General features: G+C 46.0%; 1 protein-coding gene across 1 annotated transcript in view; it reads left to right on the plus strand.

Moving 5' to 3' along the window:
• Nucleotides 1–16,508, plus strand: part of SLC14A2 (solute carrier family 14 member 2) — a 352,417-nt gene that overhangs the window by 311,032 nt on the left and 24,877 nt on the right. The window contains exons 6-12 of the mRNA XM_030470582.1: nucleotides 205–394; nucleotides 857–985; nucleotides 3,043–3,235; nucleotides 5,281–5,428; nucleotides 7,361–7,495; nucleotides 8,012–8,061; nucleotides 9,449–9,709. Coding sequence (XP_030326442.1) covers nucleotides 205–394; nucleotides 857–985; nucleotides 3,043–3,235; nucleotides 5,281–5,428; nucleotides 7,361–7,495; nucleotides 8,012–8,061; nucleotides 9,449–9,709 — 1,106 coding nt within the window. The remainder of the gene's footprint in view (nucleotides 1–204; nucleotides 395–856; nucleotides 986–3,042; nucleotides 3,236–5,280; nucleotides 5,429–7,360; nucleotides 7,496–8,011; nucleotides 8,062–9,448; nucleotides 9,710–16,508) is intronic.

Here is a 16,508-nt window from a genome sequence, read left to right on the forward strand (position 1 = left end):
TCCATAAACTTTATAGCAGTGCCCAGTCCACCCCTATTAAATTTTCAAGTGCCAGATGCAAAATATGCTCAGACAGCAATAAATCAGAGACCGTTTTTATAGTCCTGTTGATACATCACCTCTGTTCTGTGGCCAGAAAGTGACGGTAGAGATGTGCTTTGGTGAAATGATGCCTTTTCGCCACTGTCTTTATTTGATCTCCAGATAAGCCCCTGATGGTTCAGCTGGTGGACTGGATCTTGCGAGGCACCTCTCAAGTGATGTTTGTCAACAACCCTCTCAGTGGGCTGATCATTTTAGTGGGGCTTTTCATCCAGAGACCTTGGTGGATGCTCACAGGATGTACTGGAACAACTGTGTCAACGTTAACTGCACTGGTCCTCAGTCAGGACAGGTAGGTGGTACCTCATATCAGGATACTTGATAAAAATTGATCATTATGATATCAGGAACCTGCTGATGAGTCATAACTGCACATTCAAGTACTAGAGACAGCAGATTGTCTTTTCCTATAGAAGCAGTTAGGTAAGGACAGAGCTGTGGTGCAGGAAGAGCTGGCCTGTCCCCATAACTGGCTGTCTTTGTGAGAGCAGACAGTTATCTCTTTCTGATAACTACCATCACAACCATGTATTGCAAGGAGCCCCCTAGACCATCATCACTGAAAAGTCTCCAAGCTCTTCCCATCCACACAGCAGGGCATTGCAATATGGCAGCAACCTCATTACTTTTTTGTCCCTCCCCTACAGTCCTTTCACCGGGAGCAGGACACTTACAAACTGCATTTCAGTGGGACCCTGTGATGGGCCACCTTCAGCACAGCTTGTGACCTTGCAAACATTTCTTTCCATCACAGATCAGCCATTGCAGCTGGACTGCACAGCTACAATGGGATCTTGGTGGGACTGCTCATGGCTGTCTTCTCTGACAAAGGAGATTACTACTGGTGGCTTCTTCCGCCTGTGGCAGTTATATCAATGGCCTGGTAAGTGCCACTTCTCCTCCTAGGGACTATTCTCAGAGAATGAAGAGTCTTGCTATACATAGCTTAAACACATTGGAAGACCCCTCCATCAGCATCTTTAATCATGGTGGCACTGGAAAGAGGCATTCATTGATACAAATTGTTTGTGTTGGTAGGAAGTTGAGTGCACAGGCAACACTGATTACAGCACACAGATAAAACAGCTCTGCAAATAGCCTTGGTCAGCACAAATTCAGGGTGGATGTCACAGTGTCCAATATTGCAACAGTTCTTCCTCATTCAGAAGCTGAACCAACCCAGTGCTCTCCCTCTGGCTGAATTCAATATTCCCCCTCTCAGATATGCAACCAGAAATGAGCAAAATTAATTCCTCCAAGTAACTCCAAATGCCAGACAACGTCCTTTCAGGATTTAATTTGCCATTTCTAAATATGGACCCTAACAGCACTGCAGAATCTATTTAACAGCCTTAACTGAGATTATTTCAAGAACTATATTTTAATCACTGTCAGCAATAAGATGCCAGTCATTATCGCATTTCAGTGCTTCTCAGATCAGATCTTGTTCATATTTTATGTCTGTAAATCACTCCCAGCAAAGGTCATTTTATAACAACCTCTCAAAACCCAGGACATGTTGCAAGAATGTTTAGTTTGTCTTGCCTGCCAGAATTCCTTCAGGCTTCTTGTTCAAACTTTTTTTCGTTCTTTTAGTTCACAAGACCCGAGCTGAAAGATTTTAAGATTAGACATTTCAGTGATTTTTTTCCAATAGATACTTTGAACTTCAGCTTTAGAATTCAGCAATTCCTTAATTGTTTCTTTTGATACTAAGATGCATAGCTGGCAGAAGCTTTGTATTTCAGCACAAAAATTAGGACACACTGTTTTCACTGAAGTGTTGATTTTTTTTTTTTTTTTTTTCTTTTCCTACCTCTACAAGCAAGGAAATCTGTAAACTGCTCAAAGTTGTCACAAAAGAATAGGTTTCCTCTGAGATTACACAGGGAGAACAAAGAATTTCTTCCACTGATAGTACCTACATAATAGGACACAAAATGTTGCTTTTGAAATGCCAAATAGTTTTGAAATGCCAACCAGCTTAATGGACACAAATGTCCTCCTAGGACTCAAATGAAGCATCTTAAATAATTCAAATCTTTAAATTGGATTTTTGTAAACTGTGTGATGTTTGCTGCCACTTGGACATTGACCATAAGAGCTATTCAGCTCGTTTGTATCAGAAAAGCTCAGCTGGAAGCTGCAGAACACAGGCCATTTCCATCAAGGACAGGACCTGGCCACTGACTTTCTTTCACAAGCTTTCTGGGGCCTGTAAAAACCAGTTATTATCTTGCCAATATGCTCCCACAAAGTCATTCGTGCAGGACACCTACTTCAAGTGGAAATAAGGCAGTTTGGAAATGTCCCAAGAAATGAAGATCTGGTCAAGTTTACATTCCAGGCTCTACAGCCAAGAACATTTGGAAAAGTCACGGTATCTCAAGGTTTTCATGCTTTTTAGTGTTCAGTCTCTAAATTTTTTGAGGGTGACCCCAAACACTTTACATGCTGGAATATACTCTATTGTGTTTCTTAAGAACTAAGCTCAGTTTTCAGAAAATACCATATGATTTTAGGTGGTACCTGGGCAGCACACAGTAACATCAGTCTCCTTGTGATAAGCAGGAACATCAATCAAGGCATTCCCAAAATTTTCTCTTCTTTTTCTTGTTGGATTTTTCTACTGAATAGGAAGACAAATTACCTAAATACTGTATTGGATGCATTTCTTCACTGACTCCCTGAGCTGCACACTAGCTACCTGTGCTGAGAGGAGGGTGTAGAGTTTGTACCATCCATGAGTAGATGTGGTAGTTGTTGCAAAAAGATGAACAGCATTCTACAACTAATTGTCTGATGCATACTAATGTGATGTTTCTAAAAGGAATGGATTTGGCTTGCCCTTACCACAGCTTATGGCCAAAGAGGTAGGCTGTTTCACTACTATGTTAATGAACAAGTTATACTTGTGTATCTATCTTCTCCTGTTCTCAGTCCAATCCTGTCCAGTGCTTTGGGATCCATCTTCAGTAAATGGGACCTTCCTGTTTTCACTCTGCCCTTCAATATTGCGGTGACTTTGTACTTGGCAGCCACAGGACACTACAACCCCTTCTTCCCTACAACCCTCATCAAGCCTGTAGCTTCAGTGCCCAACATTACCTGGTCTGCAATCAATGTGCCATTGGTAAGTTTCACTTCAACAAGTTTATGATGTTTCATCACAAAGGTGAGCATGAAGGCATTCAGCTCTGGATAACAATTTCACAGGGGTCAGAATGCCTATGTGCAGCCAGTAACAAGTCACAGATGATATACATGACTCAGTTCAGTGCATAAAGGACAGTGCCATAAAAGCCCCAGGGATGGTCCTGGCTGATCCAGCAGAAAGTCTGCTGGAAGCCAAGGGAACAGAGATCCTGAGCCTCTCACTCCACCTAGAGTTGGACTGTCCCAAAACAAGCCTCAAGTGCTGTCAATATGGAAGCACATTTGGCAGAGCAGTTGACGTCATCTACCTGGACTTGTGCAAAGCGTTCGACACTGTCCCGCACGGCATCCTTGTCTCTAAATTGGAGAGACATCAATTTGATAGATGGACCACTCGGTGGATCAAAAACTGGCTCGATGGCCACACGCAAAGAGTTGTGGTAAATGGCTCGATGTCCAGTTGGAAACCTGTAACGAGTGGTGTCCCTCAGGGATCGGTGTTGGGACCGGTCCTGTTCAACATCTTTGTCGGCGACATGGACAGTGGGATTGAGTGCGCCATCAGCAAGTTTGCCGACGACACCAAGCTGTGTCGTTTGGTTGATAGGCTGGAGGGAAGGGATGCCATCCAGAGGGACCTTGACACGCTTGTGAGGTGGGCCGATGCCAACCTTATGAAGTTTAACCAAGGCAAGTGCAAGGTCCTACACCTGGGTCGGGGCAATCCCAGGCACTGCTACAGGTTGGGCGGAGAAGAGATTCAGAGCAGCCCTGCAGAAAAGGACTTGGGGGTGTTGGTTGACGAGAAGCTTAACATGAGCCGACAGTGTGCGCTTGCAGCCCAGAAAGCCAACCGTATCCTGGGCTGCATCAAAAGAAGCGTGACCAGCAGGTCGAAGGAGGTGATCCTGCCCCACTACTCTGCTCTCGTGAGACCTCACTTGGAGTACTGTGTACAGTTCTGGTGTCCTCAACATAAAAACGACATGGAGCTGTTGGAGCGTGTCCAGAGGAGGGCCACGAGGATGATAAGAGGGCTGGAGCACCTCCCGTATGAAGACAGGCTGAGAGAGTTGGGGCTGTTCAGCCTGGAGAAGAGAAGGCTGCGTGGAGACCTCATAGCAGCCTTCCAGTATCTGAAGGGGGTCTACAAGGATGCTGGGGAGGGACTCTTCCTTAGGGACTGTAGTGGTAGGACAAGGGGTAATGGGTTCAAACTTAAACAGGGGAAGTTTAGATTAGATATAAGGAAGAAGTTCTTTACAGTGAGGGTGGTGAAGCACTGGAATGGGTTGCCCAGGGAGGTTGTGGATGCTCCATCCCTGGCGGTGTTCAAGGCCAGGTTGGACAGAGCCTTGAACCACGTGGTTTAGGGCAAGGCGTCCCTGCCCATGGCAGGGGGGTTGGAACTAGATGATCTTAAGGTCCTTTCCAACCCTTACGATTCTATGATTCTATGGTTCTATGATTCTATATGCACTCCCACTGTCCAGGTGTGGTTAGAACATCAGCAAAACAGTCAGTGGCAATATGAAAAGACAGAAGAAAGATCAGGATCCCAATGGGACAGGAACTCTTTTATACACAGTCCCCTCAGGTCTAGCTCTAGCTCTGGAGGGTCACCTTCCCAAAGCAGCATAAGGGTAACTGGTAATGCTTCTTATAATATATAATAAACTCAAGTCAACCGGGCTCACCATAGCATTACTTCCTAGGAAGGTTACTATTTTTCTCTCTTGTTAAAGTCAGCCAAAACACACCATCACCACCACATCTACCATGTTACCATCCCAAAGGAAATAAAAGTCCATCTTGAACTGGTGAAGTTAAAACCAAACAGTGAACTAACTCTGGTTTGAAGGGCATGGGTGTCCACATCACTCAGCAGTCCAACTCAGAGCCAGGGTTCCTTCCTTTTCTTTTCTTTCCTTTTCAGTCAATAGCTTGGACAAAATAACTGCTGTGTCCTTCTGGGTACAGAGATAGATACAATAACATGCCCTTTTCTACTGGCTGCTGCAGCTCTTACAATCCATCCCAGTTGGCATTGGTCAAGTGTATGGTTGTGACAACCCCTGGACTGGAGGCATCTTCCTTGTTGCTTTACTTATCTCCTCCCCACTTATTTGTTTACATGCTGCAATTGGATCGACAGTGGGGATGTTTGCAGGTAAGAAATATTTACTAAAGTCATTTCTGTAACCAAGGTATCTTCACCCAAGCCATTATATGACACTGTCCAGACTTTACAGTTGCATGGGCTTGGATGCACCTGGAACAACACTCTCATTTTTGAAACTGTCTTTAAATTTGGAAGGTCTTACTAAGGTCACACCACATGGTGAAGGTAAGAACAGATTTTCTTTAAGCTTTGAATTTGCTTTTAGGTTCGTAACTCAGGCAGGTGGTTTGTTAGTTCCACCTTGCTTAACCCTCCTGCCATTGGATATGGTGAATCCCATGGAGGTGTTGATAAAGAAATCTAGAGAAGCAGTTTCAGAACTGATCTCTTGCCATCGCAAGTGTTTTAAAGCAGATATCTGCCTCAGAGCTGATCAGTCAATGAAAAGAAACTCACTTTTCTAGGATACAGTTCATTCTATCCTGCTGCAGGTTTGTAAAAATAGCTAAATGAATGTCACTAAAAATGGCCTGTCTCTCCACTAACCAGAGAAACAATCTTAAGAGAGATGAAATTAGGCAAGATTAATGGCACTTATGTGACTAATTGTAATAAAAAAAAATAATGAAATAAGTGTAGTCTGAGACAACAACCTTGGAAAAGGCAGAGTCATCCAACAGTAAGTTCTTTATGCTCTGAAGCACATTGTGCAAAATGTGAGCTGCCTTATATTTGTGTTTTTAAACAAAACTATCCACAATTTGTATAGTTAAGACCATTTGGCAAGTTTTGTACAGGTCTGACATTTAATCTAAAGGAGAAAGGTCAGGGGAAAGTGTCTGGGGATAAGCATGGTGATGAAACAGAAAACGTATTAATCTTCATAGTGACATAAAGGTGGCATGTACACCACATATTGTGCTCTCCTTTTTACTGGTACTCTTGAAGCCTGTCAGAAATCCTGCAGAAGTACCTGTGAGGTCAGATTTGGAGTAGACTCTCAGCTCCTATCCCGGTGGAGGATTTCCACAGCATTGATGGAGTTACCACCCCCAGTAACTACACCACATCTAGAAAAGGTCACTGGGAAGAGATGGAAAACTCTGCTCACCCCCACAAAAGACACTCAGCTGTGCCTCTGATATTCAAGGCCAGGTTTGAGGTTTGAACAGTAAAGAAAACACAGCTTTCTGCAAGAAGGACAGCCAGGTGGGAAGGTCCTTCTGCACTCTGGCTGGATCCTCCATGTGGGGGAACTAACCACAACACAGTGCACAATGCAGAAAGTTTTGCCTGAAAGAAACTTTTGAGACTGGGCCAAATTCCAACCCAAGGGACATTACGATGCTGTGAGGGCTGGAGCAGCTCTGCTTTGGAGACAGGCTGAGAGAGCTGGGCTGGTTCAGCCTCGAGAAGAGAAGGCTTTGGGGAGACCTCAGAGCAGCTCCCAGTGCCTAAAGGGGCTATAAGAAACCTGGAAAGGGCGTTGGATAAGGGCCTGTAGGGACAGGACAAGGGGGAATGGCTTTAACCTGCCAGAGGGGAGACTGAGATGAGATCTTAGGCAGAAGTTCTTCCCTGTGAGGGTGCTGAGGCACTGGCACAGGTTGCTCAGAGAAGCTCTGGCTGCTCCATCCCTGGCAGTGTTCAAGGCCAGGTTGGACACAGGGGCTTGGAGCAACCTGTTCTAGTGGAAGGTGTCCCTGTCTGTGGCAGGGGGTTGGAACTGGATGAGCTTTAAGGTCCCTTCCAACCCAAACCGTTCCATGATTATGTAAGTCTATGAGTATCAGAGCTCTAAAATAACTGTCCTCATTTTATTCCATCTTTTTCCTGCATGTGCATGTTATATGCAAGTGTGAGCACAGTTATATTTGTCTAGAGGTCACAGGGAAGAGATGACAGATTCCCAGCAACTGATGGGTCGTCCTGCAGACACCTCTTACACCTGACCTCACAGCCTTGCCTTTTGTCTTGCAGCACTGAGCATTGCATCACCATTTGACAGCATCTACCTTGGCTTACACAATTACAACTGTGCACTCGCCTGCATTGCAATTGGAGGCATGTTCTATGCCCTGACCTGGCAGACTCATTTGCTGTCACTTGCCTGTGGTATGTATCTTGTACATAAAGGTAAGATACAAATTTATGTAGCCAGCAGACTATGAGTAGTACAGGTTTAGAGCCAAGTACCCCTGCTGTAAAACTAGGTACTATGCAAGAGCTATTTCTGTGATGGCATCAGCTTGGGTGTGCAAGCTGAAAGTGCAGAGAGAAAGGCCTTTAGGCCTTCCTAACAGAAAGAACATCTAGAAAGAATGGAAGCACTGTTCGTGAAAGGAGAAATAGAAATTAAAAGAAATGCCACCATCACTTGCTCTCGACAAAACCATCTTCTTCATTCACCACCCATCTCTACAGAGCACATAGGACCAAATGTAGTCCATAGGGCCAGATGCAGCACTGGGGCATTTGAACTAATTATTGAATTCTAACTTTAATCCTCACATCAGGTATTTGGGAGGATGTTTTTTTTACTGTGCAGTTGTACAATATTACTATTTCTGATTACTTTGGAGAGATGAACGGTATTTTCCTCACCTGAGTTGTCTGGTTTTCTTTTTTCAGCATTATTTTGTGCCTACTCTGGAGCAGCTCTTGCTAATGCCCTATCTGTGGTAAGTTTGAGGAAGGTGGTTTGGGTTTTTTTCTTTCTTTGTTTTAACTGTATTTTCATTTGTTATGATATAATGTTAAGGAAATGCCCCAAAATTCTCCATGTCAGTTTTGACAGCATTGACACGAGAATGCTGCAGACAGTGGCAGGTCTTGTACAAATTCTGTGTCAGTTGAATTGTGCACTTGCAGAGTCTACAACTCTTAGTAAGATTTTGAAGACCTTTGGAGCCTGTTATCCACAGTGAGATTGTGCATGTCTGTGAATTTCAGCAACAGTGTATGGTTTGAGATGCCATACATAGCTGCAGACAGTATTTTTGAACATATTCCAATGCTCTAAATTTTTACTTGCTTCTTCCAAGGTCTTTCATCCATCCTATCCATAGATATTAAGTTTGATCTGGATATGAGAACTAAAATGAGGGGGGGACTCAGCAGATCGGGATAGATCAAGAAGGAGGTGAAGCCAGATATGCCAAGCTTTGTTTCTTAAGATCTGAGAGATTAAAGCAAAACCACATTTTAATAAAACTGATTTAGTAACTTAAAGAAAAAAGAAAAATTAGACCTAGAAGCTTCATACATTAAATGTATTCATATGGCATCCACCCAACACCGTGTAGGTCCCTGCAGATGGGTTGCTTTGTTCAGCGTACTTGCTTTTTAGATGCAGCATTAAAAAAGGACATCTACTTTTTCTCCTTGTCATCTTGTTTTGGGCAGACCCCAAGTTAGGTCAAGAGATGGGGTCACAGAGCAGGACTGAGGCTTAAATGCAATGCCAGTAACACATGGGCATTGGTGATGGGGAATATGTGTGAATAGTACTCAGTACATGATGTTTTACAGGACAATGAGGGTAGGATGTGGCTCATTTATTAGAGAATTTAGATGTTTATGTGTAAGCTGGATGTCTTGGCTTTCATTACAGCCAGCAAAGCTCTGGAGCCTGCTTCAGTTGCTTCAATACTGGTGCCAAGTGCCATTTAGCACCAACAGCTACATCCCGAAAAGGACTGAGGTCCCCAGTGTGGGGTGCTTTATGTAGCCCTATCCATTTCAGATAAACTGGATACCTCTGGTGAGCAGCTGAACTGATGTTTGGTAGCAAAGGAGCTTCCCAGACCTCCAGTGACCACAGGAACCAAGCTCACATGTACCCCTGTCGTGAAGCCACTTACATCTGGGCATCCTCCTCTGGATCCAAATAGAGGATCCTATATGGAGGGGTTCAGGAGGACATGTCGTATGTCATGCTGTCCCCAGGGAAAGCACAGGCTCTCGCTGCTTCACAAATGCAAGAATTTAGCAACAGATGGAAGTAAGCAAAGGGAAAAGCAAACTGAGGTACCAAAATGCACCTATATGTCTGTCCTTTCCCCCCAGGTTGGGCTGCCGCTCTGCACGTGGCCTTTTTGCTTCTCTGCACTCCTCTTTTTGCTGATAAGCTCAGACAACCCAGCCATCTACAAAATCCCCCTCTGCAAAGTCACCTACCCAGAAGCCAACCGGATCTACTACCTGAGAATGAAGAGAAGAGCCTCAGAGAGCAGGAGGGAAGAGCAGAAACAAAAGGAGCAGAAACCCTCCAGTGATTTGAAAATAAACACAGGAGGGACCCCCCTGTGCACCCCCAAAACCTGCCATGCTTACTGATTTCAGATATATACGACTGTGTAGTTTTGGGGTAGCTTTTCAATGCTAGCCAGGCACACCACAGCCACAAACACCACCTGTGGCAGCAGTCTGGAGGCCGGGGATTCAGCATCCCACAGTCCGGAGGAAACGCAATTTGCCCTTGAGCTAAGCTTTCCCAAATGCACTCAGGTAACATAGTAATAGCTGCCTTATCAATCCACATGCTGTTAACTTGAAAGTCACCTCTTATCAATAATAATTATAAGCATAGGCAGAAGAACATTAAAGCCAACAAGAGGCTGTGTTTAATTTCAGACGTGTAATTTAACAAAATAAATATGCTGAGAAGGCATTGGTATCTAATAATAATAAATAATGTAAGAACTATGTCAAGAGCTGCACTTCAAATTAAGAACATGTACCTTTGAAAGTGGCATAAACAGACTGATCTCTTCCTTTCTCGTGTCCCATCAATGTCTAACCCTCTTAATCCCTCTTAATAGCTACAACATACACAGGTAAATATTCTTACAGAGTGAGTACTATTTTTGGTGCCACCTCCCGACTCCTTGTTAAGTGCCAAGAAAATGAAGGTAAAAATATATATGCTTTAATCAAACTAGGAAAGTGACTAGTTTGCACTGATCAAACATTTTTCTTTCCCTTGCATAAATTTCTGCCTTACAAATGGAAGTTCTGTCTCCTGCTGAATGCAGGATAGCAAGTCTAAATCCGTACATGCATCCAGTGGGAAACAGGAAAAACTTCATTTAAAGAATGAGATTAGCATTTACTGCTGATGGCAGTTACTGCAGCTCTTTCTCTCCCTTTCCTAGGGAAACAGTTCCCTTGCATTAACCCATGAGGTCCCCTTGATGTCTCTTGTGTGGCAGACTGGGTTCTTCACATGCATCTTCAGTGTCTCGCCTGCCCCAGAGAAACCTCATGAGACATCATCAGAGTTAGTAATGGGAAGCTGAGGCCCTTCTTGCCAATGTTCCTGAGGGGCTGGTTCCTAGCAGGCATAACATGCGAGAAGGACACTGCCACTTTATGCCTCCCCCAAGCCCTTACAACAGGGAAGGGCCAATTGCCCTAAAGAGAATTTTTCTTAGGAACCTTTCCCAAAACCTCTGCAAAACAAGCTTTACAGAAAAGCTTCCTAGTTCTAAAGACATTGTCCTGGGTTCAGCTATAGCAGTCATTTTTCTCCTGCTTAGTAGCTGGTGCAGTGCTGTGTTTTTTAACTTTCAGCCTGGGAACAACGCTGATAACACTGATGTTTTTAGTAGTTGCTAAGTAATGTTTATTCCAACCAAGGACTTTCTCAGTCTCATGCTTTGCCAGGGAGGAGGGGAAGCCGAGAGGAAGCAGAGACAGGACACCTGACCCAAACTAGCCAAAGGGGTATTCCATACCACAGCACGTCATGCCCAGTATATAAACCGGGGGGAGTTACCCGGAAGGCCCAGATCACTGCTCGGGTCGGGCTGGGTATCGGTCGGCGGGTGGTGAGCAATTGTATCCTCTCCCCTTGTTATTTCACTAATCGTTATTATCATTGGTGGTAGCAGTAGTGGTTTTGTGTTATACCTTAGTTGCGGGACTGCTCTTATCTCAACCCGTGGGAGTTACATTCTTCCCATTCTCCTCCCCATCCCTCCGGGAGCGGGGTGAGGAAGAAGCGGGGGGGGGGGTGGGGGTGGGAGTGAGCGAGCGGCTGTGTGGTTCTGAGTTACCGGCTGGGCTCAAACCACGACAGTTCTTTTTGGCGCCCAACGTGGGGCTCGAAAGGTTGAGATAATGACAGATCTGACCAGAGTGTGTTTAATCATATTTGTGATAAGCATTCATTGTTACTACTCATCACAATGGTGATTATTTGGCTCTCAGACTTGTTGCGCTTGATCTCAGAGTTTCAGCATGTTGTACCTTACTTACAGCCACTATTTGCTGTTTTAGCGTTTATCGGCTGGGGGGCCTGGGCTAAGGTTCTTGTTTCACTGTACTTCATGGTAATGACTTGTAATACAATAGACTCATTGATCATGAAACTGGTCTGGTTTGTGCTTCCAGCGTGGCCATCACCTCTATACATTGGGAGGTATATAATGAAATATTTTAGCAATTGAATATCTTTTTTTTTCTCCTCAGGGGGTAAACTTACGAAGGAAGCATTCTCTTTCACCCCCCGTTCCCCCACCAGCCTATTTGCAACAGCAGTTGAGAGTTCTGAAGGTTTTAGATGGCCTTTGAGTACCCTTGAAACCTGCCTGCTGATTGTGCTGGGGATCAGCATGTTGGCAAACATACGGAGTGTGTTTTACCCACGGCCATCCCGTCGTAGGAACATCCTATTTCGTTTAATGTCAAAAATTCAGCAGTATCAGGTTCGAATCTGGTCTAGGGTTAGACGACGATATAGGAGGACCACCAGGAGATTTTCCCTGAGGCTGGACAGTTATGAGTGGCAGGGTGTGTGGGATAGTATGGGCAAGTACCTAGGCCAGTGGGCCCCTCCAGTGCTTTGGAACTTCACCACTGAACAAGTGCAACATCCGGAAAAACTAGTAAAACACTTAAACGAGGTGTGCTGTCGTCCTGGTTATACCAGAGAGGGACAAATTTTGGCAACGTGCTGGGGCTTGGCCTATGCCTACAGAGCCCTGCTCAACACTATCCAGCACCTTCAAAGGGAAAAAAATGTCTCTGGATCTGATGGCAAAGCAACACACAACGCAGCTATGCCAACTACAAGCACAGCAGCTACTCAGACCCTGACCACAACAGTCAACACAGCTACTCCAAGTACAGCAGCTACATCAACCCCAGTGACAAGCACAACAGCTACTCAAACCCTGACCACAACAGACAACGCAACTACTCCAACTTCAAATACAGCAGTTACACCAACCCCAGTGACAAGCACAACAGCTACTCAAACCCCGACAGCAACAGACAATGTGGCTACTCCAAGCACCGCAGCCACACCAACCCCAGTGACAAGCACAGTAGCTACTCAAACCCCGATAGCAACAGACAATATAGCTACTCCAAGCACCGCAGCTACACCAACCCCAGTGACATGCACAGTAGCTATTCAAACCCCGACAGCAACAGACAATGCAGCTGTTGGTGTTACTCAACTCCCAAGCACAACAGCTGCACCAACCCCAGCAATAGACATTGCAACCACTCCAATCCTAGTGGCAGACACTGCAGCCACTCCAACCACAGTGACAAACACTGCAGCTAAACCAAATGTCCAGTTTGTGACAATGTCTGTTGCCCCTGTAAGCAAAAGCAGACGAGAGGCACAAAGAGCAACCCGCGAAGCAAAGAAAGATGAAGACCCAATGCCATTACTACATGCAACAGCATCTGAACAAGAGTTACTACTACGTGGGTCAGAGGAAGAGGAAGAAGAAGAAGAGGTCACTTCTCGACCCCGGACCTCAACCGAACTGCGGAATATGCGAAAAGATTTCACCCGTCTTCCAGGGGAGCACATTGTCACCTGGTTGCTCCGGTGCTGGGACAATGGGGCCGACGGTCACGAACTAGAAGGTAGGGAAGCCAAGCAGCTGGGATCACTTGCTAAGGAAGGAGGAATTGACAAAGCGATTGCAAGAGAGAAGCGAGCCCTCAGTCTTTGGAGGCGGCTCCTGGCAGCTGTGAAGGAAAGGTTTCCCTACAAAGACGATATTACGAATCGCTCAGCCAACTGGACCACGATAGAGAAAGGCATCCAGTCCCTGAGGGAATCAGCCGTTATAGAGATGATCTATCGTAGGCCGGATGCCAGGAACACATCCGTAGATCCAGATGAAGTCGAATGTACACGACCCATGTGGCGGAAACTTACACGGAGTGCGCCATCATCATATGCCCACACATTGGCATCAATGACCTGGAATGACGGAATATCACCAACAGTGGATTGCCTGATTCGTCAACTCCGAGAGTTTGAAGACAATCTCACCCCTTCCATCATTTCAGCTGTGGAAAAACTGTCCCAGGAGTTCAAACAATTGAGAGACGATTTATCCGATCTATCCAGCTCCCCACGTGTACCAACCCATGTCTCAGCTATTAACAGAAGGCGCCCTACTGCTCGAGAAAGAAAATATAAGAGGTACACGCCACGGGCCACCCTATGGTTTTACCTGCGGGATCACGGAGAAGACATGAGAAAGTGGGATGGAAAACCTACTTCAGCTCTGGAGCAACGGGTGCGTGAACTGAAGAGGAGAACAATGGTCAAGGATGATCCTCCCAGGAAAGCTGCTGCTCCAGTCTCTGGTGAGCAGTTTCCCAGATGGAGTGAAAGAGCTGATTTTACTCCAGCTCCTGTGATAAGGAATACTAATCCCTTTCTACAAGACAGAAGTGGAGAATTTTGTGATCACTATTAGAGGGGCCCTGCCTCCAGCCAGGTGGAGGAGAGGGATAATCGGGTTTACTGGACTGTGTGGATCAGATGGCCTGGCACATCAGTCCCACAGAAGTATAAGGCTCTAGTAGATACCGGTGCACAGTGTACTCTGATGCCATCAAGGTATCAAGGGGTGAAACCCATTTCTATTTCTGGAGTGACAGGAGGATCCCAAGCGTTAACTATGCTGGAAGCTGAAATCAGCCTGACTGGGAGGAAGTGGCAAAAGCACCCCATTGTAACTGGTCCAGGGGCTCCATGCATCCTTGGCATAGACTATCTCAGGAGAGGGTATTTCAAAGACCCAAAAGGGTATAGATGGGCTTTTGGTATCGCTGCCTTGGAGACAGAGGAAACTAAGCAGCTGTCCACCTTACCCGGTCTCTCAGAGGATCCTTCTGTTGTGGGGTTGCTGAAGGTCGAAGAACAACAAGTGCCAATTGCGACCACAACAGTGCACCGGCGGCAATATCGCACCAACCGAGACTCCTTGATTCCCATCCATAAGCTGATCCGCAGACTGGAGAGCCAAGGAGTGATCAGCAGGAACCGCTCACCCTTTAATAGCCCCATATGGCCAGTGCAAAAGTCTAATGGAGAGTGGAGATTAACAGTAGACTATCGTGGCCTGAACGAAGTCACACCATCATTGAGTGCTGCTGTACCGGACATGTTAGAACTTCAATATGAACTGGAGTCAAAGGCAGCCAAGTGGGATGCCACAATTGACATTGCCAATGCATTTTTCTCAATCCCTTTGGCAGCAGAATGCAAGCCACAGTTTGCTTTCACTTGGAGGGGCGTCCAGTACACTTGGAACTGACTGCCCCAGGGGTGGAAACACAGCCCTACCATCTGCCATGGATTGATCCAGACTGCACTGGAACAGGGGCAAGCTCCAGAACACCTGCAATACATTGATGACATTATCGTGTGGGGTGATACAGAGGAAGAAGTTTTTGAGAAAGGGAGGAAGATAATCCAAATCCTGCTGAAGGCCGGTTTTGCCATAAAACGGAGTAAGGTCAAGGGACCTGCACAGGAGATTCAATTTTTGGGAATAAAATGGCAAGATGGACGCCGCCAGATCCCCACAGACGTGATCATCAAGATAACAGCAATGTCTCCACCAACTAACAAGAAAGAAACACAAGCTTTCTTAGGTGTTGTGGGGTTCTGGAGAATGCACATCCCAAATTACAGTCTGATTGTAAGCCCTCTCTATCACGTGACCCAGAAGAAGAATGATTTCAAATGGGGCCCTGAGCAACAACAAGCCTTTGAACAAATTAAACGAGAAATAGTTCATGCAGTAGCCCTTGGACCAGTCCGGGCCGGGCCAGATGTGAAAAATGTGCTCTATACCGCAGCTGGGGAGAATGGTCCTACCTGGAGCCTCTGGCAGAAAGCTCCAGGGGAGACTCGAGGTCAAGCCCTTGGCTTTTGGAGTCGGGGATATAAAGGATCCGAGGCCAGCTATACTCCCACTGAAAAAGAGATACTGGCAGCCTATGAAGGGGTTCGAGCTGCTTCAGAAGTGATCGGAACTGAAGCACAGCTCCTCCTGGCACCCCGGTTGCCTGTGCTGGGCTGGATGTTCAAAGGCAGGGTGTCCTCTACACATCATGCAACCGATGCTACATGGAGTAAGTGGGCCGCACTAATTACACAACGAGCTCGAATAGGAAATCCCAGTCTTCCAGGAATTCTAGAAGTCATCATGGACTGGCCAGAGGGCAAAGATTTTGGGATGTCACCAGAAGAGGAGGTGACGCGTGCTGAAGAGGCCCCACCATATAATGAACTGTCAGAGAGTGAAAAGCAATATGCCTTGTTTACTGATGGGTCCTGCCATATTGTGGGAAAGCATCGGAGATGGAAGGCAGCTGTGTGGAGTCCCCTGAGACAAGTTGCAGAAACTGCTGAAGGAGAGGGTGAATTGAGTCAGTTTGCAGAGGTGAAAGCCATCCAGCTGGCCTTGGACATTGCTGAACGAGAAAAATGGCCAGTACTTTATCTCTCTACTGACTCATGGATGGTGGCAAATGCCCTGTGGGGGTGGTTGCAGCAATGGAAGCAGAGCAACTGGCAACGCAGAAGTAAACCCATCTGGGCTGCTGCATTGTGGCAAGATATCGCTGCTCGGGTGCAGAACCTGGTGGTGAAAGTACGCCACGTAGATGCTCATGTACCCAAGAGTTGGGCCACTGAGGAACACCAGAATAACCAGCAAGTGGATAAAGCTGCTCAGATTGAAGTGGCTCAGATGGACTTGGATTGGCAACATAAGGGTGAATTATTTTTAGCCCGGTGGGCCCATGACACCTCAGGCCATCAAGGCAGAGATGCAACATATAGATGGGCTCGTGATCG

This window comes from Strigops habroptila, chromosome Z (assembly GCF_004027225.2).
Source record: "Strigops habroptila isolate Jane chromosome Z, bStrHab1.2.pri, whole genome shotgun sequence".
NCBI classification, from domain to species: Eukaryota; Metazoa; Chordata; class Aves; order Psittaciformes; family Psittacidae; genus Strigops; species Strigops habroptila.